The 26,772-nt window shown below is 44.5% G+C and overlaps 1 protein-coding gene across 1 annotated transcript in view; it reads right to left on the reverse strand.

The window, feature by feature from the left end:
* Nucleotides 1–6,753: 6,753 nt before the first annotated feature.
* Nucleotides 6,754–26,772, reverse strand: part of NCALD (neurocalcin delta) — a 93,109-nt gene continuing 73,090 nt past the window's right edge. The window contains exons 2-4 of the mRNA XM_040431954.1: nt 26,341–26,737; nt 15,475–15,580; nt 6,754–9,813 (exon numbers count right to left, since the gene is read on the reverse strand). Of these exons, the coding sequence (XP_040287888.1) occupies nt 9,716–9,813; nt 15,475–15,580; nt 26,341–26,718 (582 nt within the window). The 5' untranslated portion in view covers nt 26,719–26,737 and the 3' untranslated portion in view covers nt 6,754–9,715. The remainder of the gene's footprint in view (nt 9,814–15,474; nt 15,581–26,340; nt 26,738–26,772) is intronic.

Below are 26,772 nucleotides of genomic sequence, written 5' to 3' on the forward strand. Positions count from 1 at the left end.
CACAGCACATATTCAGGCATCATATCACACACCACAGGAGAAGGCCTCTTTCAGTGATTTAGGCCTTTGGACCCAGACAGAGGAGAGAGGCACCACAGCACATATTCTGGCATCCTATCAGCCACCACAGGAGAAGCCACCATTGAGTTACTTTGACCCCTGCACCCAGGAAGAGGAGAGAGGCCCCACAGCACATATTCTGGCATCATATCAGCCACCACAGGAGAAGCCACCATTTAGTTACTTTGACCCCTGCACCCAGGAAGAGGAGAGAGGCACCACAGCACATATTCTGGCATCATATCAGCCACCACAGGAGAAGCCACCATTTAGTTACTTTGACCCCTTCACCCAAACAGAGGAGAGAGGTTCCACATCAGAGAATCAGGCATCATATCAACCACCACAGGAGTAGGCCACAATTTAGTTTATTTGACCCCTGCACCCAGGAAGAGGAGAGAGGCCCCACAGCACATATTCTGGCATCATATCACACACCACAGGAGAAGGCCTCTTTCAGTGATTTAGGCCTTTGGACCCAGACAGAGGAGAGAGGTCAGAGATTAGCTTCATATCCCCCAGCACAGCAGAAGACCGCTTTATTTGACTTAGGCCGCAGCACCCAGACAGAAGACAGAGGTAGCATGGCAGAGGTTATGGTTTCATGTCACCCGTTAGTTTAACCGGCCACTTTCATCTGGTTAGGCCCCGGCGCCCAGACAGAGAAGAGTTTCATTCAACTGTGGGTTTCATAAAATTTGTATCAAATAAAGAAGTGGCCCGTAGCACAACAAGACATGTTTTAGGCAGTTAATAAGGACTACTCTGCACAAGGGAGGGACAGGTCCTGTGGGATCCATGCCTGGTTCATCTTTATGAAGGTCAGCTTGTCCACGTTGGCTGTGGACAGGCGGCTGCGCTTGTCAGTAATGACGCCCCCTGCCGTGCTGAATACGCGTTCAGATAAAACGCTGGCCGCCGGGCAGGAAAGCACCTCCAAGGCATAACATGCTAACTCTGGCCACGTGGACAATTTCGAAACCCAGTAGTTGAATGGGGCCGAACCATCCGTCAGGATGTGGAGGGGTGTGCAGACATACTGTTCAACCATGTTAGTGAAATGCTGCCTCCTGCTAACACGTTCCGTATCAGGTGTCGGTGCAGATAGCTGTGGCGTGGAGACAAAACTTTTCCACATTTCTGCCATGCTAACCCTGCCCTCAGATGAGCTGGCCGTGACACAGCTGCGTTGGCGACCTCTTGCCACTCCTCTGCCTTCACCTTCCACCTGTTCCCCTGTGACATGTGGGAATGCTCTCAAGAGCGCCTCTATCAGCGTGCGCTTGTACTCGCGCATCTTACGGTCGCGCTCCAGTTCAGGAATTAAAGTGGGCACATTGTCTTTATACCGGGGATCCAGCAGGGTGGCCACCCAGTAGTCTGCACACGTTAAAACGTGGGCAACTCTGCTGTCGTTGCGCAGGCATTGGAGCATATATTCGCTCATGTGGGCCAGGCTACCCATGGGTAAGGACAAGCTGTCCTCTGTGGGAGGCGTATCGTCATCGTCCACCGTATCCCCCCAGCCACGCACCAGTGATGGGCCTGGGCTGCCACCCCGCTGTGAACTTGCGTCATCCTCGTCCCCCTCCACCTCCTCCTCCTCATCCTCCTCGTCCTCCAGTACAGTGCCTTGGCTGGCGACTTGTGAACCTGTCCTCTGCTGCTTAAACAAACCTCCCTCTGAGCCACTTCGAACAGACTGGCCCGAAAGTGTTAGAAACGAGCCCTCATCCTCCTCCTCCTCCTCCACCTGGGCCACCTCCTCTAACATCATTGCCCTAAGTGTTTTCTCAAGGAGACATAGAAGTGGTATTGTAACGCTGATAACAGTGTCATCGCCACTGGCCATGTTGGTGGAGTACTCGAAACAGCGCAGCAGGGCACACAGGTCTCGCATGGAGGCCCAATCATTGGTGGTGAAGTGGTGCTGTTCGGCAGTACGACTGATGCGAGCGTGCTGCAGCTGAAACTCCACTATGGCCTGCTGCTGCTCGCACAGTCTCTCCAGCATGTGCAAGGTGGAGTTCCACCGGGTGGGCACGTCGCATATGAGGCGGTGAGCGGGAAGGCCGAAGTTCCGCTGTAGCGCAGACAGGCGAGCAGCGGCAGGATGTGAACGGCGGAAGCGCGCACAGACGGCCCGCACTTTATGCAGCAGCTCTGACATGTTGGGGTAGTGGTGAATGAACCTCTGCACCACCAAGTTCAGCACATGCGCCAGGCAAGGGATGTGCGTCAAACCGGCTAGTCCCAGAGCTGCCACGAGATTTCGCCCATTATCGCATACCACCAGGCCTGGCTTGAGGCCCACCGGCAGAAACCACTCGTCGGTCTGTTGTTCAATACCCCGCCACAACTCCTTTGCGCTGTGGGGCCTGTCCCCCAAACATATGAGTTTCAGAATGGCCTGCTGACGTTTACCCCGGGCTGTGCTGAAGTTGGTGGTGAAGGTGTGTGGCTGACCGGATGAGCTGGTGGAAGCAGTGGAGGAGGAAGCCGAGTAGGAGGAGGAGGCTACAGGAGGCAGAGAATGATGCCCTGCGATCCTAGGGGGCGGAAGGACGTGCGCCAAGGAACTGTCCGCCGGGGGCCCAGCCGCCACTACATTCATCCAGTGTGCAGTTAGTGAGATATAGCGTCCCTGGCCGTGCTTACTGGTCCACGTATCTGTGGTTAGGTGGACCTTGCCACAAATGGCGTTGCGCAGTGCACACTTGATTTTATCGGACACTTGCATGTGCAGGGAAGGCACGGCTGTCTTGGAGAAGTAGTGGTGGCTGGGAACCACATACTGCGGGACAGCCATGGCCATCAGCTGTTTGAAGCTGTCTGTGTCCACCAGCCGGAATGACAGCATTACAAAGGCCAGCAGTTTAGAAATGCTGGCGTTCAGGCCAAGGGTTCGAGGGTGACTCGGGGGGAATTTGCGCTTCCTCTCTAAGGTTTGAGATATTGAGAGCTGAACGCTGCTGTGTGATATAGTGGAGACGCTAGTTGACGGTGGCGGTGGTGGTGGTGTCGGTGGCACATCCTCTGTTTGCTGCTCGGCAGGTGGCAACATTCCTCTCGAGGCGGAAGCCGAGGCAGCAGCGGTAGAGGGAGCAGGGGGAGCCTCAGCGAGTGCCTGGTTTTTAAGGTGTGTACCCCACTGCAGTTCATGCTTTGCATGTAGATGCCTGGTCATGCAGGTTGTGCTGAGGTTCAGAACGTTAATGCCTCGCCTCAGGCTCTGATGGCAGAGCGTGCAAGTCACTCGGGTCTTGTCGGTAGGACATTGTTTAAAGAAGTGCCATGCCAGGGAACTCTTTGAAGCTGCCTTTGTGGGGCTGGGTCCCTGTTGGCGATGTCCAGTAGCAGGCGAACTCTGGGGGCGGCGGCTCGTCTGCTTTGGCCCCCTGCTCCCTCTTTGGCTTCGCTGTTGTCTCGGTCTCACCACTACCTCTTCCTCTGAACTGTGAAAGTCATCGCCACGACCTTCAGTCCATGTGGGGTCTAAGACCTCATCGTCCTCTGCATCGTCTTCCACCCAGTCTCCCTCCCTGACCTCCTCCTGTTCAGTCTGCACACTGCAAAAAGACGCGGCAGTGGGCACCTGTGTTTCGTCATCATCAGAGAGTCGGTGACTCTGCTGTGGTGGTATTCCCATGTCCTCTTCATCTGGAGACATAAGTGGTTGTGCGTCAGTGCATGGTATGTCTTCCTCCACTGGGGAAGGGCTAGGTGGACGCCCCTGGGAAACCCTGGAAGCAGAGTCTTTAAACAGAAGAAGAGACTGCTGCATAACTTGTGGCTCAGACCGTTTCCCTGATATGCTTGGGGGTGATGTGACAGACTGATGGGCTTGGTTTTCAGGTGCCACCTGTGCGCTTTCTGCAGAAGACTGGGTGGAAGACCATGTGGTGAACGTGCTGGAAGCACTGTCGGCCACCCAATCGATTAATGCCTGTACCTGCTCAGGCCTTACCATCCTAAGAGCGGCATTGGGCCCCACGAGATATTGCGGTACATTCTGCCGGCTAGTTGAGGGAGTTCGTTCCCTACTGTGTGCGCCTGGGGCCGAACGGCCACGTCCTCTACCAGCAACAGAGGCTCCACGGACACCACCACGACCGCGTCCTCGTCCCTTAATAGTATTTTTCTTCATTGTTGCGATTCAACTCGCACCACAATGAAATATATTATTTTTTATAAGCAAAATCCCCTCACTGGAATACTTTCAGTCTTTTGACTGTATGGATTACAGATGGAATGACTGTTATATGTGAGTACCGCTTTCTTTGACAGATTCTAGTATGGGTACATATATGTTTTCCCAACCCCAGCACATTAGTTTGCTAATTCCAGATGTATGAAACGCAGGCCTAACTGTATCTAGTATATTGAACGCCAGATAAACTAACTTGGCCTTTTTTAAATAAAAAAAAAATTCCCTCACTGGAATACTTTCAGTCTTTTGACTGTATGGATTACAGATGGAATGACTGTTATATGTGAGTACCGCTTTCTTTGACAGATTCTAGTATGGGTACATATATGTTTTCCCAACCCCAGCACATTAGTTTGCTAATTCCAGATGTATGAAACGCAGGCCTAACTGTATCTAGTATATTGAACGCCAGATAAACTAACTTGGCCTTTTTTAAATAAAAAAAATCCCCTCACTGGAATACTTTCAGTCTTTTGACTGTATGGATTACAGATGGAATGACTGTTATATGTGAGTACCGCTTTCTTTGACAGATTCTAGTATGGGTACATATATGTTTTCCCAACCCCAGCACATTAGTTTGCTAATTCCAGATGTATGAAACGCAGGCCTAACTGTATCTAGTATATTGAACGCCAGATAAACTAACTTGGCCTTTTTTAAATAAAAAAAAAATTCCCTCACTGGAATACTTTATGGCTTTTCACTGTATGGATTACAGGTGGACTGGTATTAGTAGGGGTGACACAAGCACACCCAAGTCCCTGATGTAGGATTTCTATGGCACAGACCACTATTACAAGTGATTAATGGACGTTGGGAGAGATTGTGCTGCAGCACTAGTCCCAAGATGGCCGCCGCCTATCAGCCCAGTAACATGTGCCACAAAATGGTCTGCACAACCTTTAAAAAAAAATAGCCTTGGACTGTGCTGCTAAATCGCTATTGGTCTGAATCCCAGGTGTAGATGTCTGACTTGTTTGGAGCTTTGGAATGCACACTGTGGCAGCTTCTGCTGCAGCACTACAAGTCGCAAAATGGCGGCCGGCGGTCAGCCCAGGTACATGTGGATGGAAAAATCACTCTGGCCACTCTAAAAATAGCCAATCCCTATCAAAAAAGCAGCTCAGCTGCAGTTGTTCAGATGAATCACAGGTGGAGGAGAGAAATTTGCTTCCAGTTATTCAATTATCCCTGCCTATTCTCGCCCTAGCATCAGCTGCGTCTATCCCTGTTCTATTCACATCGGGAGTGAGCACGTCCCGACGTGCGCACAAGCTTATAAAGAGGCTGAGTCACATGCTGCACTTGGCCAATCACAGCCTTGCCAATAGTAGGCATGGCTGCGATGGCATCTTAGGGCAAGTAGTATGATGCATGTTGATTGGCTGCTTTGCAGCCTTTCAAAATGCGCCAAAATACATGCCGAACGACGAACCCGAACCCGAACTTTTACGAAAAAGTTCGGGTTCGGGTCCGTGTCACGAACACCCCAAAATTCGGTACGGACCCGAACTATGCTCGAACTGTTCGCTCAACACTACTGCTCATTGTAATTGGGATAATGAGGGAATAACTCACACCTGGCCATGGAACAGCTGAGAAGCCAATTGTCCCATTACTTTTGGTCCCTTAACAAGTGGGAGGCACAAACGGCAAACTGTTCTAATTCCTACACCGTTCACCTGATTTGGATGTAAATACCCTCAACTTAAAGCTGACAGTCTGCAGTTAAAGCACATCTTTTTTGTTTAATTTCAAATCCATTGTGGTGGTGTATAGAGCCAAAAATGTTAGAATTGTGTTGATGTCCCAATATTTATGGACCTGACTGTATCTTAAATGTCAACGGGCTTTTAATTAGACATATTTGCCAAGTTGTTTCATTTTTCATTTTAGATGCAATGAAGTAATAAAACATTAGTTGCCAAGGTACACACATCTGATGTGAATTAATACATTTGGGAAAGGAGGAGGGGCATAGATGTATGTATCTCTGATAGTGGCCATGATAAGATGGACCCTTCTTTTCAGTGCCAAGATTCTGTTTCAGGATCTCAGTCAGAAGTATGTGAATAAAGCCTGTACGGAGGGCATGCACTCCCTATAATGCTGTACTTTAATGGACCATAGACATCAAATGTGGCATCATATGGGAGATATTCTGACCTAGAAGCAATGCTCTTATAAAAAAATAAGTACATAATACCGCACGCATCATTTTTTAAAACATGTTTTTTGTTTGCAATGAAATCAGTGGAGGTTGTGTATAGCCCCAAAGAATTCTATGGGCTCCATATGACAGCTTCGTACCATTTGGAACTTTAATGGATCCATAACATGGCCATGGGCCTGAGGCCTTGCAAAGTGTATTGCGACCAAAAAATAGGTGTTTATTCCTCAGTGTCTCTTTAAAGTCCAATAAAAAATATATCCAATAAAAAATGTGAAACAATTTTTAATTAATATTTATTTTTTTTTACTTAAGAAAAAAAAAACAGCTAAGTAACGTCATTTATGTAAACTTCAAAACCACATTGTCTTTGCATACCAGAAATATTCACAGTTTGGAAAATTATATGTCATGCATTAGAAACTGCCGCTGAATCGTTTGACATTACAGAATCCTTGCAATGGTAAGCTAGAAAAGAAACAGGTTGTGGGGGCTAAGGGGGGGTTGTTATCTTTCGAGTCCGGTAAGGTAATGTTGAAGTCACATATCTCTCTGGAAGAATTAGGTAGATTTCATGTCCTTTTATAACCATCTTCTTTTAAAGCTCGTTATTGATAGTTAATAGATAAAAAAATAATAAATTTGCAATAAGTCATGCTCACATGAATTACACTTGTTAGAATCCCATATGGTAAAGCATAAAACCATCATCGGGTTGCTCGAAGTAAATATTTGACCCAAATCCACGAGACATTTACAAAATTTTCAAATACAATAGAAGTTACGGGTGTGCAAAGTCGGGAACGCTACTTGGAAAGGTCGACTAGAAAGAACTACAGGTCCGAACTACAAAGTATGGAGCACAATGATATGAGGTAACCTTCCAATGGATGGTGACTGCATGAAACTATAGGAGAAACTGAATGGAGTGGTGGTAAAAAGCGTGCACAGCAACTGATCTAGCCTATGAATTACAACATGACTCTAATCACTCTCTTAGTGAGGGTCATGTGGTGACCCATAGTAGCTAATCAGCTAGTTTCTAGGAAAGAACACGGAGGTGCATTATGGGGGCCCATACTGAAAATGCTCATTTATTGGGGCAGATTTATTGATGTACAGCATTTATTGGGAAATATTTATGAAGGTCCTGCACCAAATTTTTTTGGCAGGTCTACGTTTTTGGGCACTTTTCTGCCTGGCCTTTTTAGCCCACTGCATATTTATCCCTATGTACTACTGATGAATATAGTACACACTGTAGAGACACTTCATTACTGATAGCTCTCCAAAGTGATGTTAAAGTTTGATCTCCAAGATCTACTCCCTTCATGGTCGTGGGAAGATAGTGTAGCTATTAATTTATATACTGTATGTGCATATAGTAGGTTATATGGATGCTGTTATAAGGACAGCCACAGTGCCCAGGACCAACGCTTGGTGACCAAATTTTGATATCCAGTTGATTTGTTTAGTTGCATAGGCCCAATATCTATAAAGTACAGAACTGCTTTCATTTGTAGCAAGCAAGCAAAAGTTGAAAAGAACAATCATATATTGTCTCCCGGGTGGACAACAAACCCACCAATCTTGTATCAGATTTCATGTCCACATCTAAACTAGATCTCTAAAAACTGTAATGTAATTGACTGGCCATGGCATTGGTAGCCAAATTATTTGTTAAAAGGGTTGTCTTGGATTAGAAAAAAGGGATCTTGCCAAGTCAATGGGCATGATTGTCAATACCAGACACAGCCCATGGACAAGAGTGGTGCTGTTTCTAATTCTGGATAGCTCCTTTAAGAGCAACTCCAGAAACAATTGATATTAACATCAACAGTAATAGTCAATGTCATTGGTAGGGCAATTAAAAAGTGTTTTTGGAAAACAACTACCAGGGGTCTAATTAGCCTCGCTCATATATACTTTTTTTTTGCCCCAGGTTAATAAATGTATTGATTAAGACCAGTTGAGGAGAATGGGGAAATATCAGGTTTTTAAGCCTATTTAGCTATTGGCCTGAAATTCTATGTTGGTTATTTTTACTATACCAGTATAAAAAACTATACTGGTGCACACAGGACAAGAATATGGGTGGGAGAGCAAGAAGGAGACTATGACTAGGGTTACTTTTTACTACATGTTAGGTTTCTCTCAAATGGCCATCTGAAGGTGGCTTCAGACTATTGTTTGTCTGAAGCCACCTTCATATCCACTGGTACCTTTTTAGTGGAAAGTATCAAGGTGGCCTTCCTCGGTAGAGTTTCCTCCAGCAGCCCCTCGTCTGAAAAGGGGCCCTTAGTGTAATTATTCCTAGAAACGAACAAATTGGTGGTTGATGAATCATTCAATTTGTAATATTATAAATGAAATGACAAGAAACATCATGCTATACTCCAATACAAGGCAAAAACACACATCCAGTCTTGCCATTGAAGTACATCAGCAATGCAGCTGAATGCAATTCAAATAGTCGGAATCTACTAATGAGTCGTATCCCAAATTTGCAGCTCTCTTGTGCAGCCAGCTTGTGCCAAATTGTGCAAAGAATGCAACCTCCATATTTTTATTGCAGTTATTGCATAACATTCTGATCTGACAATGAACCCTTTAACTACAGAGTGTTTGCAACCATTTGAAGAACTGATCCTTATGAGAATAAAGCTTATATAAGCTAGTATCTATGGACTCAAGAGTAATGATTTAGCCCAAGAATGGTTGCCTCCACTGGGAATGGGGCTTCTTTTTGTGTCTAAATAGAAGAAACTGAACAACGTTTGTGGCACTCACCTATGTAGGTCCATTTCTAATGTACGTAGATCAGTGGCCTCCAACTCATAGTTCTCCATCTCTCCAAAGTACAACTCCTAGGCTTTGGAAAGCCACGTGTTGGAGACCACTAATGTAGATTATCACATACTTCTGTCTGCAAATATTGGCTAAAACAACTAAGAAGTTACTTAACTAAGTAGGCCAGATTTTAACCACAGCCATCTGAAATTTGTTTGTCAGCTCTATAAAAAGTCCTTGAGTTGTGGTGGAACGTCTGTTATCCATTTATGGCAAGGATACCCGGAGCGGTAGTACAGAAAATGTCCTTCGCCCAATGGGGACAACATTCTCCATTCTTTGTCATCCACAACAAAGATATCATAGAAGGAAGTAGATATATTTGGCCATAATGTGTCAACACCACAACAAATTTAATTTTGGCAAAAATAAAAACAAAAAAAATCTTTTTTTTTTACGGGTTTAATCCAAAAATAAAATGTTCAGAATTGTCCGGCACTGCTTGGGTCACACTGAAGTAGGCGGACTATTGACGGATCACTCTTTGCCCCTCGGATAAATTCCTCCAGTGAAAGTTTTCCTGCAAATAAGCAAAATTACAGATTATTTCTACGTAAACTATGGTAAATGGTTCTAAAATGCGTAAAGAGGATGTTAGTCTTGAAGGTCCAAGTTTGGAGAAAAGGATTTTTATCATTTTTTAAGAAACAGGTCCACTCTTGTCCATGGGGTGTGTCTGTTATTGCAACTTAGCCCCATTCTCTTGTATGTAGATCACAGACAGATGTGGCACTGTTTCTGGGGGGATAAAGCAGACCCATTTTATCAAATTCTTTGTCTAGGAAAGCAGAGGTAAACCTATTTATTGGCTCTTAAAGGATAACTGTCATATTTATTAATTTTTTGCTAAAGTGTAGGGCAAGTGATAGGTAACAATTTTGCAATAGACTTTATTTAGCCAAAACGTTTATTTTTGGTAGAAAACTGGGGCTGAAATGGCCCTTAGCAGCACTCTTCAAAAGAGCGTTGCTAAGGGCCATCCGTCCATTAGAAAAGACGGGCTGTGCAGACGCTGTGCTTCTGAAGTGTGCTTCCCTGGGAGACAGAAGGCTGGGCACAGGAGTCTTAGGAGTTAAAATTACATTTATATTCCCCCTTTCTATGCAATCTAATGCTCTGTTACATTCACTGACCTGCGATCCCTGTGATAATAATTCATGTAGCAGCCGGCTCACCGCGCACAGTGCTTCTACTTCCGGCGGCTGCTACATGAATTATTATCACAGGGATCACAGGTCAGTGAATGCAGCGAAGCATTAGATTGCATAGAAAGGGGGAATATAAATGTAATTTTAACTCCTAAGACTCCTGTGCCCAGCCACTGTGGTATTTGTTTCATGCTGCTGGGGAGGTATGTTGTGCTGCACTGTGGTATTTGGTGCTGCTGGGGAGGTATGTCGTGCTGCACTGTGGTATTTGTTTCATGCTGCTGGGGAGGTATGTTGTGCTGCACTGTGGTATTTGTTTCATGCTGCTGGGGAGGTATGTTGTGCTGCACTGTGGTATTTGTTTCATGCTGCTGAGGAGGGAGATATGGTGGACACTTGGTGGTAGCACTTGTTCATTAGTGAGGCCCCAGCTTCACCGCGATTTGGCTGGTGAGGCAGAGTAGAAAACATTGGAGAAGCAGTTCTATAGAGTTGGGACCGCTCTCAGAACACAACAATATATAATGGGAAAACTCTCACAATGAGGTATCAGAAAATGTGTTTTCTAAACCAGACTCCCCTTAACCCTTTATAAGTATTTTTAGATGCCCCTATTTAAAGAGCACATGTCTCATTCACTATGTTCCAATCTAGCATTTTTCTTACATAAAACTCGTAGGGGTCATGTACTAACATTTTTACTGCAAGCTTTGGAATAAAAAAAAAAAAAAAAAGACCAGTTTTCTGACTTTTTAAACAAAATATTGTTGTAAAGGCATTTTTACACCACCCTCTACACTTGGGAGTGACTGGGACGTGACGGGGGCAGGGTCGGGAAATCAGCCCCAATAAATTTTGCCATGTAAATGTTGGGGAAAAACCAGTCAGGGGATGGATAGTTTTTACACCAGGTGCACAGACTGCCGAAGGTGCGTCTAATTTATGACGAGGCGCATGCCTCATCACAAATTAGGTGCGTCCTTCGGCAGTGCAGGGGAGAATCAAAGATTGACGTATAAAGGTCAGTCTGCAAATGAAAATTATTTATTTATAATGGTTTGTTACCATTATAGTAATGAAATGTGAACATGAAAAGAGCTGCTCTACTACGTAAGTTCCTTTAGGTTCCTAGGGTTTGCATGGGAATTTTTGCAAATTGGAATTGGAAGATTGTGGACTCTGCAATACAAAGCACCCATGATAGTCTGCCTTGAGAACGCTGACAAGCTGTGAATAATTCAGAACATGGTGAAACCTGTGGGTTTATCTAGCCTCTCCTGAAAGCTGTTACGTAGAAACAGATATCGCGTGCACGGTATCAGCCGAGGTAACTGGGACACTGGCTTTTCTGAGTAAGGATTACACCGTTTTATATTATTAAGGTTAACGGCACAGAGGTCTTACAAGTTCAACAGAATTGTCAGCCTTTTATGTTTATCCTGAAGAAGACAAAACCGAGAATAAAACAATTCACCCTCTGAAGCTCAAGGAGAAACATGTCCTACCCTAGGCCAAGTATGGTTTTAATTTGTAGTTATAGTATTATTATACAATGCCTTATGGGTGTACTCTACTACCTACCTCGGCAGTGAATTTCAGCTTTCCATTCTTCTGATCCGTTAGAAGAACAGGATAAAAAACAAAGAAAGGATCCTGTATTTTGAGCATCCATTGTGCTTATTTTGCATCCGTTTTAGGGCTCATGCGCACGACCGTTGGGTGCTTTGTGGTCTGCAAATTGCGGATCCGCAAAACACCGTTACCGGCCGCGTGCATTCCGCATTTCACGGAACGACCGACCCCTAATAGAACACTCCTATCCTTGTCCGTAATGCGAACAATAATAGAACATGTTCTATTTTTTTTTGCGGAACGGCCATGCAGACATACGGACACAGAATGAAAAAAAAATGTTTTTGTGTGCATGAGACCTTAGTCATTTCTATCTGAGATCCATTATTTTTGAAGCGAGAAAAATTCCTCCACAAAGGACTTTTCCCCCCTATTAAAAATAACAGATCTCAGATAGAAATGACTAAAACGGATGCAAAATAAGCGCAACGGATGCTCAAAATAAAGGATCCGAAGAAAAGACGGATCAGAAGAACAGAAAACTAAACGGTGATGTGAACCCAGCCTTACCAGTTTACGTGCACCTCAAATGCAATTTCCCCAAGATTTCAGGCCCCCCTGTTTTCAGCAGGACCGGCCGACAACCTCATGTGTATGTGGAGCTTACAAATATCTCCTGACATATGGTGTCAGAGGAGAAAAGGATCACGGGAATTTTAAAGGCCAATCCTTTGTTTTTGATAGTACATATGTACTTACTGGACATACATGTGTATGAGGGGGAAGGGAAAGTCGTCCGACAGCTATTGAAGGTGTATGGGCCTCTATAGTCCTCTCTTACAGGAGCAGCAGACAGACATTGAGAGCTATTGCTCGTCATTGTGACTGTATCTGAACACAAAACCAGCATGAAGGGGCCCACAACACTTTTCCAGGCGCCATACCCCTCCAACTACAATGTCACTCACTGGCCAAATATATTGCCATGCTTAGATGGAGATGCAGAGCGAAACGCTGTAACATATGGTGCCTGGGAGAATGCTGAAGGCCTCTTCATTCTAGAGATCAAGAAGGTCCAGTTTTACATTAAGATAGCTACATCTTTCTCATTCTTCTATTTGTTTCTATATCCCCAGCTTTATCTCAGATATGTAGATTTTCTTACAACATTAAACGGAAGTTTTGACCGAAGCGTCTTCAGATCTAGGATCCAAAGCTCGCTTTGCTTATCACTAGTCCTGGCAATGGTTTTGCTTCTGGAGGGATAGGAGATAACTTGTTTGTCCAACCCACAATTTTAACACGCCTGCCTATCTAATGTCTGTTTGGGTGTCCCGACTCTCCACTGATGGTAGAAGAAAGAAGGATGTTTGAATTCAACAGGCCAATCCTATGCTCTTGCAGATGATGAGCTGCTGCCAGGGGAATCTGGCAGGGGCTTATTCCGTTTTCTCCTCTGAAACCTTGGTCAGACAGAGGTGTAGGTAAAAGCTCAGTGCAGCTTGGGGCCCCCGCACAAGTTCTCCCCACACTCTTCAGTTGCAGCCCAACACCACAGTTTTAGCAGCAACGCTGGGTCTTCCACAGATCAGCCAGGTTAAAGATCTGGGGGAAAAAACCTAAGACAAATGTCCTGACCCTCCCCCTCCCAAAATATACATATATTGGAGATGGCACATTTAAAAGACAGCATTTTTTTATATGCCAGGCTTACATAGAGCGGCTCTTCTCTATGTATGGTAACATACCTCTATAATGCAGTCACCAAATAATGGTCACATACCAGTCCTACCCAGTGATTACAATGCAGTTACGTCTTCTCTCATTAGACTCCCAAGCTAGCCACAGTATGAGTTATGGGACAAAGCATGGAATGTGCAACAGCACTTTTCAGAGCGCTCTGCACTTATGGATCCATAGAAAGTATATAGGATCAGTACTCTGCATGCTGTAAAAGCCATTGCAAGGCGAAGGTGCAGAGCGCTATGAGAAGAGGTTTAGTTCCTCCTGTAATCTGCTTTGGCTGTATGTCCTGATATTTTCTTCCACACTTGCGTTCTTTTCTTCCGGCATACAGTTCCGTCGTCGGGGCTCTATGCCGGAAGAATCCTGATCAGGATTATCCCCATGCATTCTGAATGGAGAGAAATCCGTTCAGGATGCATCAGGATGCCTTCAGTTCCGGAACGGAACGTTTTTTGGCCGGAGAAAATACCGCAGCATGCTGCGCTTTTTGCTCCGGCCAAAAATCCGGAACACTTGCCGCATGGCCGGATCCGGAATTAATGCCCATTGAAAGGCATTAATCCGGATCAGGCCTTAAGCTAAACGTCGTTTCGGCGCATTGCTGGATCCGATGTTTAGCTTTTTCTGAATGGTTACCATGGCTGCCAAGACGCTAAAGTCCTGGCAGCCATGGTAAAGTGTAGTGGGGAGCGGGGGAGCAGTATACTTACCGTCCGTGCGGCTCCCCGGGCGCTCCAGAGTGACGTCAGGGCGCCCCACGCTCATGGATGACGTGTCGCATGGATCACGTCATCCATGCGCATGGGGCGCTCTGACGTCATTCTGGAGCGCCCCGGGAGCTGCACGGACTGTAAGTATACTGCTCCCCCGCTCCCCACTACTACTATGGCAACCAGGACTTTAATAGCGTCCTGGGTGCCATAGTAACACTGAACGCATTTTGAAGACGGATCCGTCTTCAAATGCTTTCAGTTCACTTGCGTTTTTCCGGATCCGGCGTGTAATTCCGGCAAATGGAGTACACGCCGGATCCGGACAAAGCAAGTGTGAAAGAGCCCGGATAGCCCAACACAACACCAATGCTGTAAGTAGTAGAGGGGGTGGATTTTAACCTCCTGCACAGCTCAGCATTCCCTTACATACATGTAATATAAGAACACTAACTCATACAGCTGCCGATCTGCATTCTTCTCCACAGCTTCCCTTCCTTGACTGTATAGTGCTAATTGGGTTTTAAAAGTTAGTGATCTCCTTTCTGATAGTGAGGGTTTTTCCAACAAATCTTATTCCACTACCATACACAGGCTGCCATACATCAAAGGGGGTCATAAGGGACATCAAGACACAATCACAGTTCAATGGGCTTCCAAGTCGGTGTAGCCACGCCGCAGAAGATAGGGCATGTCCCATCTTTGTCCGAAACATGCAAATCGAGGACCCATTTAACTGAATGGGTCCACACCTCGATGCGGGGTGCAGACGGCTACTGTTCATGTTTTGCAGATCTGCGGTTTGTGGTCTGCAAAACAGAGACTGTTGTGAGAAAGCACCCTTGGCTTGAATAGTAGGCCTAGTAAGCCATTATGTTACCTAAAAAAAATGGTAACATACACCAAAAAGTAGTCTCTCTGTGTTAAGTAACATAGCAAACCTACATAAAGTCTCCATCAAAAGTATAAGAGCCACACATACATGGGTCTCAATCAGAGACCTACCATCTCGGTTCGTATCCATTTGCCGAAAGATTTTTTCCGTCCTTTTTTCAGGCGTTGACTCATCCTCTGGCATTTTCATTACTGATGAAACCATCTTGTAGATTGCCTGTTGGATAAATAGATATTCCATGAATTATCTTTGCTTCATTACCACCTCATGTACACTAGTGATACTCTTGTACAGTTCATGTAACCCTCTGAGGGTAATACATGTATGTAATATGAAGAAACTCCCTCCTTTCTGCAGGTTTTGTGTGAGAAAACGTGTGCTCCACATAGAGAACAGGCATGTCTCACCAATGGCATCTGATGTCTCACCTACTAGGCAGGGGCCTAACTACCATAGCGGCAGACCATGCGACTGCTATGGGGCCCAGGGCAAGAGGGGGCCCAGTCTTAGTTGGGATTATCTCCTCTTCTACTGGAGGGGAAAACTTGGTCAGGACTCTACCCTTTAAAGGAACAACTTTGGAAAAATGGCCCAAGGGTCATTGAAAAGGGTTTAGGCAGAAACCCTTCTGTCCTGTGTGGGGGGCCTGGTTTGATCCTTGCTGTGGGGCCCTTACTTCTCTATGTACGCCACTGCTAGAGATGAGCGAATCGACTTCGGATGAAACATCCAAAGTCGATTCGCATAAAACTTCGTTCTAATACTGTACGGAGCAGGAGCTCTGTACAGTATTAGAATGGATTGGCTCTGATGAGCCGAAGTTATTACTTAAGAAATTCATTTATACTGTAAAAATCCATTTTCCGAACTCGGGTTCGGTTCCAAGTAGTACCTTTGGAACCGAACCAGAGTTTTGGAGATGGTTTTTTAGAGTATAAATCAATTTCTGAAGTTATTATGCGAAGTCTTGCGAGACTTTGCGATTTAATAACTTCGGCTCATCAGAGCCAATACATCCCTAGCTACGAAGGCCTAAATAAGATATAAATGAAACCAGATAATAAACAACTGCATTTTCATTATGAAACTTTTTTTAACTGATTTTGCAAAGTAAAAAGGCACCAAGAAAGTAGATGCGTAATATACTAATAGATCTTAAAGGGCTATTCCATTAACAACAAGTTAAACTATACTAGCCAACATTTGTGAGTTGGGCTCCAGGTGAAATTTTTCTTTTAACCGCCATTTCCCTTTTATAAAAGCCCCACCATTTCTTTTACGCAGCCCCACCTCTTTCATGCAGCACTTTACCTTTTTCCCAGCAAACTATCCCGTGAAAAGACATCTGGGTGCTGGGGCTTCCTTTAATGACCATGGCTGCCAACAGGTCCCCATACAGAATTTCAGGTCCCCATACAGGCAAACTGTGAGGCCCACCCCCTCAAGAACTTTCTAGCATTCACAGCCATAACAGGTTTTTTTTGCATCAGGCCATTTTGCCATACACATATGTAAGAATTTAATTTCTATCAACTTTTATTATAGGTTCAATGAAGGAAAAAACTATTGCGCCATTCTTATTTACTCTGTTCACCGGTCACCATAAATAATGTGTTCACTATATTGTTCATGTTGGTATGATTACAGGGATATCAAATACTGTTTTGTGATATTTAATAGTAAGTACTGTATTTTTCGCTTTTTAAGATGCAGCAGATTATAAGATGCACCTAGGTTTTAGAAGAGGAAAATCAGAAAAAAATATTTTTCATTAGACCCCTAATCTTCATCAGGTCTCAGATCAGACCCCCCATATTAGACCTCAGATCAGACCCCCATATCAGACACCAATATCAGACCCCCATATCAGACCTCAGATCAGACCCCAATATCAGATTCCTATATCAGACCTCAGACTAGACCCCTATATCAGACCCCGATATCAGATTCCTATATCAGACCTCAGATCAGACCCCCAGTTCAGACATCAGATCTGACCCTAATATCAGATTTCAGAACAGACCCCCATATCGGATGTCAGATCAGGCCCCAATATAGGACCTCAAATCAGATGAAATATAACTAAATAGATTTACCTCCCTGCACTCACCACTCCCTGGACTTCTCTGGGCCCATGCTGCACTGTAAACTGAGATTGCACAATGTCGGTTCATAGTGCACTCACTACGTCCAGACACTGTACTCAGTCAGGACAGTGCAGCGGGGGTCCATAGAAGACCAGGCAGCAGTGAGTACATCCAGCGCAGCGCTTTACTCACCAATCCATGTGCCTACTACATACTAACGAGCCCCCAATACTATTCACTCTATAAGATGCACTGCCATTTTTGCCCCTTTTTGGGGTGAAAAAAGTTCTTCCTATGAAGTGAAAATACAATATATTACAAAAACACATTTATCGTGATGTGTTTTGCTCGATTAATAATTTTGTAAACATAAACTTTGCATTTAAAAAATCTGGAATTTAACCACTTACCGTCACGCTAACGCCGAAAGGCGTCATTTCTGCGGCGCTCCCAGGTCACACTAACGCCAATAGGCGTCATCTCGCGTGAGCCGGGATTTCCTGTGAACGCGCGCACACAGGCGCGCGCGCTCACAGGAACGGAAGGTAAGAGAGTTGATCTCCAGCCTGCCAGCGGCGATCGTTCGCTGGCAGGCTGGAGATGTGTTTTTTTTAACCCCTAACAGGTATATTAGACGCTGTTTTGATAACAGCGTCTAATATACCTGCTACCTGGTCCTCTGGTGGTCCCCTTTGTTTGGATCGACCACCAGAGGACACAGGTAGCTCAGTAAAGTAGCACCAAGCACCACTACACTACACTACACCCCCCCCCCGTCACTTATTAACCCCTTATTAGCCCCTGATCACCCCATATAGACTCCCTGATCACCCCCCTGTCATTGATTACCCCCCTGTCATTGATCAACCCCCTGTAAAGCTCCATTCAGACGTCCGCATGATTTTTACGGATCCACTGATAGATGGATCCGATCCGCAAAACGCATCCGGACGTCTGAATGAAGCCTTACAGGGGCGTGATCAATGACTGTGGTGATCACCCCATATAGACTCCCTGATCACCCCCCTGTCATTGATTACACCCCTGTCATTGATTACCCCCCTGTAAAGCTCCATTCAGACGTCCGCATGATTTTTACGGATGCACTGATAGATGGATCCGATCCGCAAAACGCATCCGGACGTCTGAATGAAGCCTTACAGGGGCATGATCAATGACTGTGGTGATCACCCCATATAGACTCCCTGATCACCCCCCTGTAAAGCTCCATTCAGATGTCCGCATGATTTTTACGGATGCACTGATAGATGGATCCGATCCACAAAACGCATCCGGACGTCTGAATGAAGCCTTACAGGGGCATGATCAATGACTGTGGTGATCACCCCATATAGACTCCCTGATCACCCCCTTGTCATTGATTACCCCCCTGTAAAGCTCCATTCAGATGTCCGCATGATTTTTACGGATGCACTGATAGATGGATCGGATCCGCAAAACGCATCTGGACGTCTGAATGAAGCCTTACAGGGGCATGATCAATGACTGTGGTGATCACCCCCCTGTCATTGATTACCCCCCTGTAAAGCTCCATTCAGATGTCCGCATGATTTTTACGGATGCACTGATAGATGGATCGGATCCGCAAAACGCATCCGGACGTCTGAATGAAGCCTTACAGGGGCGTGATCAATGACTGTGGTGATCACCCCATATAGACTCCCTGATCACCCCCCTGTCATTGATTACCCCCCTGTAAAGCTCCATTCAGACGTCCGCATGATTTTTACGGATCCACTGATAGATGGATCGGATCCGCAAAACGCATCCGGACGTCTGAATGAAGCCTTACAGGCGCGTGATCAATGACTGTGGTGATCACCCCATATAGACTCCCTGATCACCCCCCTGTCATTGATTACCCCCCTGTAAAGCTCCATTCAGACGTCCGCATGATTTTTACGGATCCGCTGATAGATGGATCGGATCCGCAAAACGCATCCGGACGTCTGAATGAAGCCTTACAGGGGCATGATCAATGACTGTGGTGATCACCCCATATAGACTCCCTGATCACCCCCCTGTCATTGATTACCCCCCTGTAAAGCTCCATTCAGATGTCCGCATGATTTTTACGGATGCACTGATAGATGGATCGGATCCGCAAAACGCATCCGGACGTCTGAATGAAGCCTTACAGGGGCGTGATCAATGACTGTGGTGATCACCCCATATAGACTCCCTGATCACCCCCCCTGTCATTGATTACCCCCCTGTCATTGATTACCCCCCTGTAAAGCTCCATTCAGACGTCCGCATGATTTTTACGGATCCACTGATAGATGGATCGGATCCGCAAAACGCATACGGACGTCTGAATGAAGCCTTACAGGGGCATGATCAATGACTGTGGTGATCACCCCATATAGACTCCCTGATCACCCCCCTGTCATTGATCACCCCCCCTGTCATTGATCACCCCCCCTGTCATTGATCACCCCCCTGTCATTGATCACCCCTCTGTAAGGCTCCATTCAGACATTTTTTTGGCCCAAGTTAGCGGAATTATTTTTTTTTTTTTCTTACAAAGTCTCATATTCCACTAACTTGTGTCAAAAAATAAAATCTCACATGAACTCACCACACCCCTCACGGAAACCAAATGCGTAAAATTTTTTAGACATTTATATTCCAGACTTCTTCTCACGCTTTAGGGCCCCTAGAATGCCAGGGCAGTATAAATACCCCACATGTGACCCCATTTCGGAAAGAAGACACCCCCAGGTATTCCGTGAGGGGCATATTGAGTCCATGAAAGATTGAAATTTTTGTCCCAAGTTAGCGGAACGGGAGACTTTGTGAGAAAAAAATTAAAAATATCAATTTCCGCTAACTTGTGCCAAAAAAAATTTTTTTCTATGAACTCGCCATGCCCCTCATTGAATACCTTGGGGTGTCTTCTTTCCAAAATGGGGTCACATGTGGGGTATTTATACTGCCCTGGCATTCTAGGGGCCCCAAAGTGTGAGAAGAAGTCTGGTATCCAAATGTCTAAAAATGCCCTCCTAAAAGGAATTTGGGCACCTTTGCGCATCTAGGCTGCAAAAAAGTGTCACACATCTGGTATCGCCGTACTCAGGAGAAGTTGGGGAATGTGTTTTGGGGTGTCATTTTACATATACCCATGCTGGGTGAGAGAAATATCTTGGTCAAATGCCAACTTTGTATAAAAAAATGGGAAAAGTTGTCTTTTGCCAAGATATTTCTCTCACCCAGCATGGGTATATGTAAAATGACACCCCAAAACACATTCCCCAACTTCTCCTGAATACGGCGATACCACATGTGTGACACTTTTTTGCAGCCTAGGTGGGCAAAGGGGCCCACATTCCAAAGAGCACCTTTAGGATTTCACAGATCATTTACCTACTTACCACACATTAGGGCCCCTGGAAAATGCCAGGGCAGTATAACTACCCAACAAGTGACCCCATTTTGGAAAGAAGACACCCCAAGGTATTCCGTGAGGGGCATGGCGAGTTCCTGGAATTTTTTATTTTTTGTCACAAGTTAGTGGAAAATGCTGCTTTTTTTTTTTTTTTTTTTTCATACAAAGTCTCATATTCCACTAACTTGTGACAAAAAATAAAAACTTCCATGAACTCACTATGCCCATCAGCGAATACCTTGGGGTCTCTTCTTTCCAAAATGGGGTCACTTGTGGGGTAGTTATACTGCCCTGGCATTCTAGGGGCCCAAATGTGTGGTAAGGAGTTTGAAATCAAATTCTGTAAAAAATGACCTGTGAAATCCGAAAGGTGCTCTTTGGAATATGGGCCCCTTTGCCCACCTAGGCTGCAAAAACGTGTCACACATCTGGTATCCCCGTACTCAGGAGAAGGTGGGGAATGTGTTTTGGGGTGTCATTTTACATATACCCATGCTGGGTGAGAGAAATATCTTGGCAAAAGACAACTTTTCCCATTTTTTTATACAAAGTTGGCATTTGACCAAGATATTTATCTCACCCAGCATGGGTATATGTAAAAAGACACCCCAAAACACATTCCCCAACTTCTCCTGAATACGGAGATACCAGATGTGTGACACGTTTTTGCAGCCTAGGTGGGCAAAGGGGCCCATATTCCAAAGAGCACCTTTCGGATTTCACTGGTCATTTTTTGCAGAATTTGATTTCAAATTCCTTACCACACATTCGGGCCCCTAGAATGCCAGGGCAGTATAACTACCCCACAAGTGACCCCATTTTGGAAAGAAGAGACCCCAAGGTATTCGCTGATGGGCATAGTGAGTTCATGGAAGTTTTTATTTTTTGTCACAAGTTAGTGGAATATGAGACTTTGTATGAAAAAAAAAAAAAAAAAAAAAATCATCATTTTCCACTAACTTGTGACAAAAAATAAAAAATTCTAGGAACTTGCCATGCCCCTCACGGAATACCTTGGGGTGTCTTCTTTCCAAAATGGGGTCACTTGTGGGGTAGTTATACTGCCCTGGCATTCTAGGGGCCCGAATGTGTGGTAAGGAGTTTGAAATCAAATTCTGTAAAAAATGACCTGTGAAATCCGAAAGGTGCTCTTTCGAATATGGGCCCCTTTGCCCACCTAGGCTGCAAAAAAGTGTCACACATCTGGTATTGCCGTACTCAGGAGAAGGTGGGGAATGTGTTTTGGGGTGTCATTTTACATATACCCATGCTGGGTGAGAGAAATATCTTGGCAAAAGACAACTTTTCCCATTTTTTTATACAAAGTTGGCATTTGACCAAGATATTTATCTCACCCAGCATGGGTATATGTAAAAAGACACCCCAAAACACATTCCCCAACTTCTCCTGAATACAGAGATACCAGATGTGTGACACGTTTTTGCAGCCTAGGTGGGCAAAGGGGCCCATATTCCAAAGAGCACCTTTCGGATTTCACTGGTCATTTTTTGCAGAATTTGATTTCAAATTCCTTACCACACATTCGGGCCCCTAGAATGCCAGGGCAGTATAACTACCCCACAAGTGACCCCATTTTGGAAAGAAGAGACCCCAAGGTATTCGCTGATGGGCATAGTGAGTTCATGGAAGTTTTTATTTTTTGTCACAAGTTAGTGGAATATGAGACTTTGTATGAAAAAAAAAAAAAAAAAAAAAAATCATCATTTTCCACTAACTTGTGACAAAAAATAAAAAGTTCTATGAACTCACTATGCCCATCAGCGAATACCTTAGGGTGTGTACTTTCCGAAATGGGGTCATTTGTGGGGTGTTTGTACTGTCTGGCCATTGTAGAACCTCAGGAAACGTGACAGGTGCTCAGAAAGTCAGAGCTGCTTCAAAAAGCGGAAATTCACATTTTTGTACCATAGTTTGTAAACGCTATAACTTTTACCCAAACCATTTTTTTTTTACCCAAACATTTTTTTTTTATCAAAGACATGTAGAACTATAAATTTAGAGCAAAATTTCTATATGGATCTCGTTTTTTTTGCAAAATTTTACAACTGAAAGTGAAAAATGTCATTTTTTTGCAAAAAAATCGTTAAATTTCGATTAATAACAAAAAAAGTAAAAATGTCAGCAGCAATGAAATACCACCAAATGAAAGCTCTATTAGTGAGAAGAAAAGGAGGTAAAATTCATTTGGGTGGTAAGTTGCATGACCGAGCAATAAACGGTGAAAGTAGTGTAGTGCCGATTTGTAAAAAAGGGCCTGGTCTTTAGGGGGGTATAAACCTGTGGTCCTTAAGTGGTTAAAAGTTGCCATTTTCAGCTCTAACGTTTACTAAACAAATTATTTTGCAGTTCCCTCCTAAGAATTTTAACCCAAGACCTTCTGTATGGCAAATAGCAGCTTACCACTACACTACAGAACTGCTGTTATAAGAGTAGCTACTAAATAGTATTACTGTTTCCTTTACGGATATAATAGTAGTAGCTTTTAAGACACAGAAAATCCTGTCTTTAGAACAGAGAAGATCTATCATGAAGTGGTAAATCTACTGCCCACCATACAGAAGGTCTGGGGTTCATTTTCTAGTAGAGACCTGTAAAATATTTTTTTTTCAGTAAAAGTTACGGCAGAAAAATTACTTTTCAGCTTTTCTCTTATGGTCAAAGTTTATTTTTCGGCAAAGTTAATGATACAAAAAAAAAATAATTATGGAGCAAAAACCATCACAGAAAATGCATTTTTGCAACATACTTACTATGAAATATTACAAAACAGTATTTAGTATCCCTGTAGTGATAATAACCTGTACAATAAAGGGAACACATTATTTATGATGACCAGTAAACAGAATAAATAATAATGGTGCAATTTTCTTTCTTTCATTTCAGTAATACTAAGTATACTATTTATTTAATATTATGCCTCTGAAGAAAACAGTAATGCTATTTAGTAGATTTTTAAGCTTAAGTCCTTAAAGTCCTATCTTTATAACAGGGCAGTTCTATAGTGTAGTGGTAAATCTGCTGCCTGCCATGTAGAAGATCTGGAGTTCAGAGATCTGTAAAAATAATATATTTAGTAAAAGTCTGTGTACTGGGAAAGGGCCCATTCCCCAACCCATGTGAAGCAGAAGCACTGCACTAAAGTGAATATTAATGTGGCAGAAGAGAACACAGACAGGAGGTGGCAGCCTGGGCCCCTGAATGCAGTACTGCCCTGATGGCGGCCCTGCTAATGACACAGTATCCTTGTGAAACATACAGTTACAATACATGGACGGCTGCTTTCCAGGAGAAAGCAGCCCTCCATTCTTGTCCAGAGATTTGCCAGCTTGTCTGGAAGCCTCCCAGGTGTTTCTGGAGAGTTGGCAAGTATGAGCTATCCCCTATCTACTCAACAGGGGACACGTTAGATTGGTGGGACCTGACTATTGTGACCCCCAGCGATCATGAGAATGTGAGTCTGGTGTCCCCTATTTCAATGGAGCAGCAGGGAAAAGAAAACCTGTTTGACTAGGGGGCTTCACAGACCTTAATCTAGCCTTGGTGAACATTCGAGATGAGCAAAGTTTTGGAAAATTATTTTCGCTGCTTCACCGAATTTTACAAAAAATATCTATTTCTCTGTAAGTAGCGGGTGCAATGACAGGGCGGCTACGATAGCGCAGCTCCCCATTATTGTACCCCTCAGGCGCCGCGTTTATACATGATCGCGACATCCGAGAGTAAAAACTGTGTAAAATTAACAATGAAATCATACTTACTGACTCCATTTTCTCGTGACGGGCCGGCCACCCCCATCTTGCCTGAAGATCTGCCCCAAAATTGCGTGCAGCCCGAGATGACCAGCGTGGTGACGTCATATGTCACCATGCACAGGATTTTGGCAGAGATCTTCAATCAAGATGGCTTCAATCAAGCACTGCGTCCTCTTCAATATTTACCTGCATGCTGTCTCCATTGTAGTGGTAATGCTGCGACATTACAGCTGTTTGCCCCATTCAAGTGAACGAGAGACAACACTGTTATAAGCCTGTACTGCCGCTACAAGGGAGACAGCGTGCAGATAAACACTGAAGAGGACAACCCCTTTAAGAATACTTACAATAGTGTTAATAGCTCTGTTATCTGAGTGGCAGGCAGTCATCTCATTACACTGCTGTCTTGCAATGCTGGGGTTGCGAGCTCCAACATCTGCATAGAGTTTGTATGTTCTCCCTGTAAATCTGAGGCTTTCCTCTGGGTTCTCAGTTTTTTTTTTCCCCATAATTAAAAAAACATACTGACCGGTTAATGGGTTTACTATGAAATTCGCAATGTATAAGCAGTGATGAAGTTTAAGGCTGGTCTATACCTTAAAAGGTATCTGTCAGCAGATTTGTACTTATGAAACTGGTTGACCTGTTGTATGTGCACTTGGCAGTTGAAGGCATCTGTGTTGGTCCCATCTTCGTATGTGCCCAGATTGCTGAGAAAAATAATGTTTTAATATATGCAAATGAGCCTCTAGGAGCAATGGGGGTGTTGCCATTACACCTAGAGGCTCAGCTCTCTGTGCAACTGCCACGCCCTATGCACTTTGATTGACAGGGCCAGGCATGATAACATTCACATGGCAGTTGCAGAGAGAGCAGAGCCTTTAGGTGTAACAGCAATGCCCAAGTTGCTCCTAGAGGCTCATTTGCATATAATAAAACATCAGTTTTCTCAGCAATGCGGACACATATGAACATGGGACCAACACGGATGCCTTCAGCTGCCAAGCGCACATGTAACAGGTCAGCCAGTGTCATTGGTACAAAACTGCTGACAGATGCCCTTTAAGTTGTTGTTCAACCTATTTTCAAATACATTACCCACTTCTTACCCTCAGTAAGTACTTAACACCCTTAGGCTACATGCACATGACCGTTCCATTTTTCGCGGTCCGCAAACCGCGGATCTGCAAAAAAACAGAAGCCGCCCGTGTGCCTTCCAAAATTTGCAGGAAGGAACGGGCGGCCGTCAATATAAATGCCTATTCTTGTCCGCAAAGCGCAGACATATTTTTTTAGCGGGGTCGCGGAACGGAGCAACGGATGCGGACAGCACACGGAGTGCTGTCCGCATCTTTTGCGGCCCCATTGAAGTGAATGGGTCCGCATCCGAGCCGCCAAAACGGCGGCTCGGATGCGGACCCAAACAATGGCCGTGTGCATGAGGCCTTACTGGAATCCCATCACACCATATTCAGATTCTTCCGCTGCAAGAATAATATCTGGGAGCACATCAGGATTATTGAGTCCAAACCCCTGTTGGCTGAACCCAGGAGCACCCCTAATACTGACATTTCTGACTGGTTTACACTCTATACATAAAAAAGCTATTTTACTTGTTGCTAGAAGAGTTGTTCATTTTTGGTTGGTGACATGGAAACATCTGACTTAGTGTAATCCAGCAGATACAATGTAATCCTGATAACATACCTGTACTATTTCCAACATTTCCGATTTGCTGATGTAGCCATTTCCATCGAGGTCATACATGCTGAACGCCCACTTCAGCTTCTGTTCCAGCTTTCCTCTGGACGTCACGCTCAAAGCTATGATAAATTCTCTAAAATCAATTGTCCCATCACCATTAGCATCAAAGGTACGGAATACATGTTCTGCAAATTTAGAAGCGTCCCCATAAGGGAAAAAATTCCCATATATTTTCTTAAACTCCTCCATTGTTAAATGTCCACTTGGACAGTCTCTCAAGAAGCCTTTGTACCACTCCTGGATCTCATGTTCTGTAAAGTCTGTGCTTTCTAGTAAGTCCTGCATGACCTCAGGACGCAGCTTGCTGTTCTGTTTCCCCATGATGGTGTGTAGTTTTCAACTATAAAAAGAAAAACACAATTGCGGTTAGTATTT

Source organism: Bufo bufo, chromosome 5, assembly GCF_905171765.1.
Source record: "Bufo bufo chromosome 5, aBufBuf1.1, whole genome shotgun sequence".
Classification (NCBI taxonomy): Eukaryota; Metazoa; Chordata; class Amphibia; order Anura; family Bufonidae; genus Bufo; species Bufo bufo.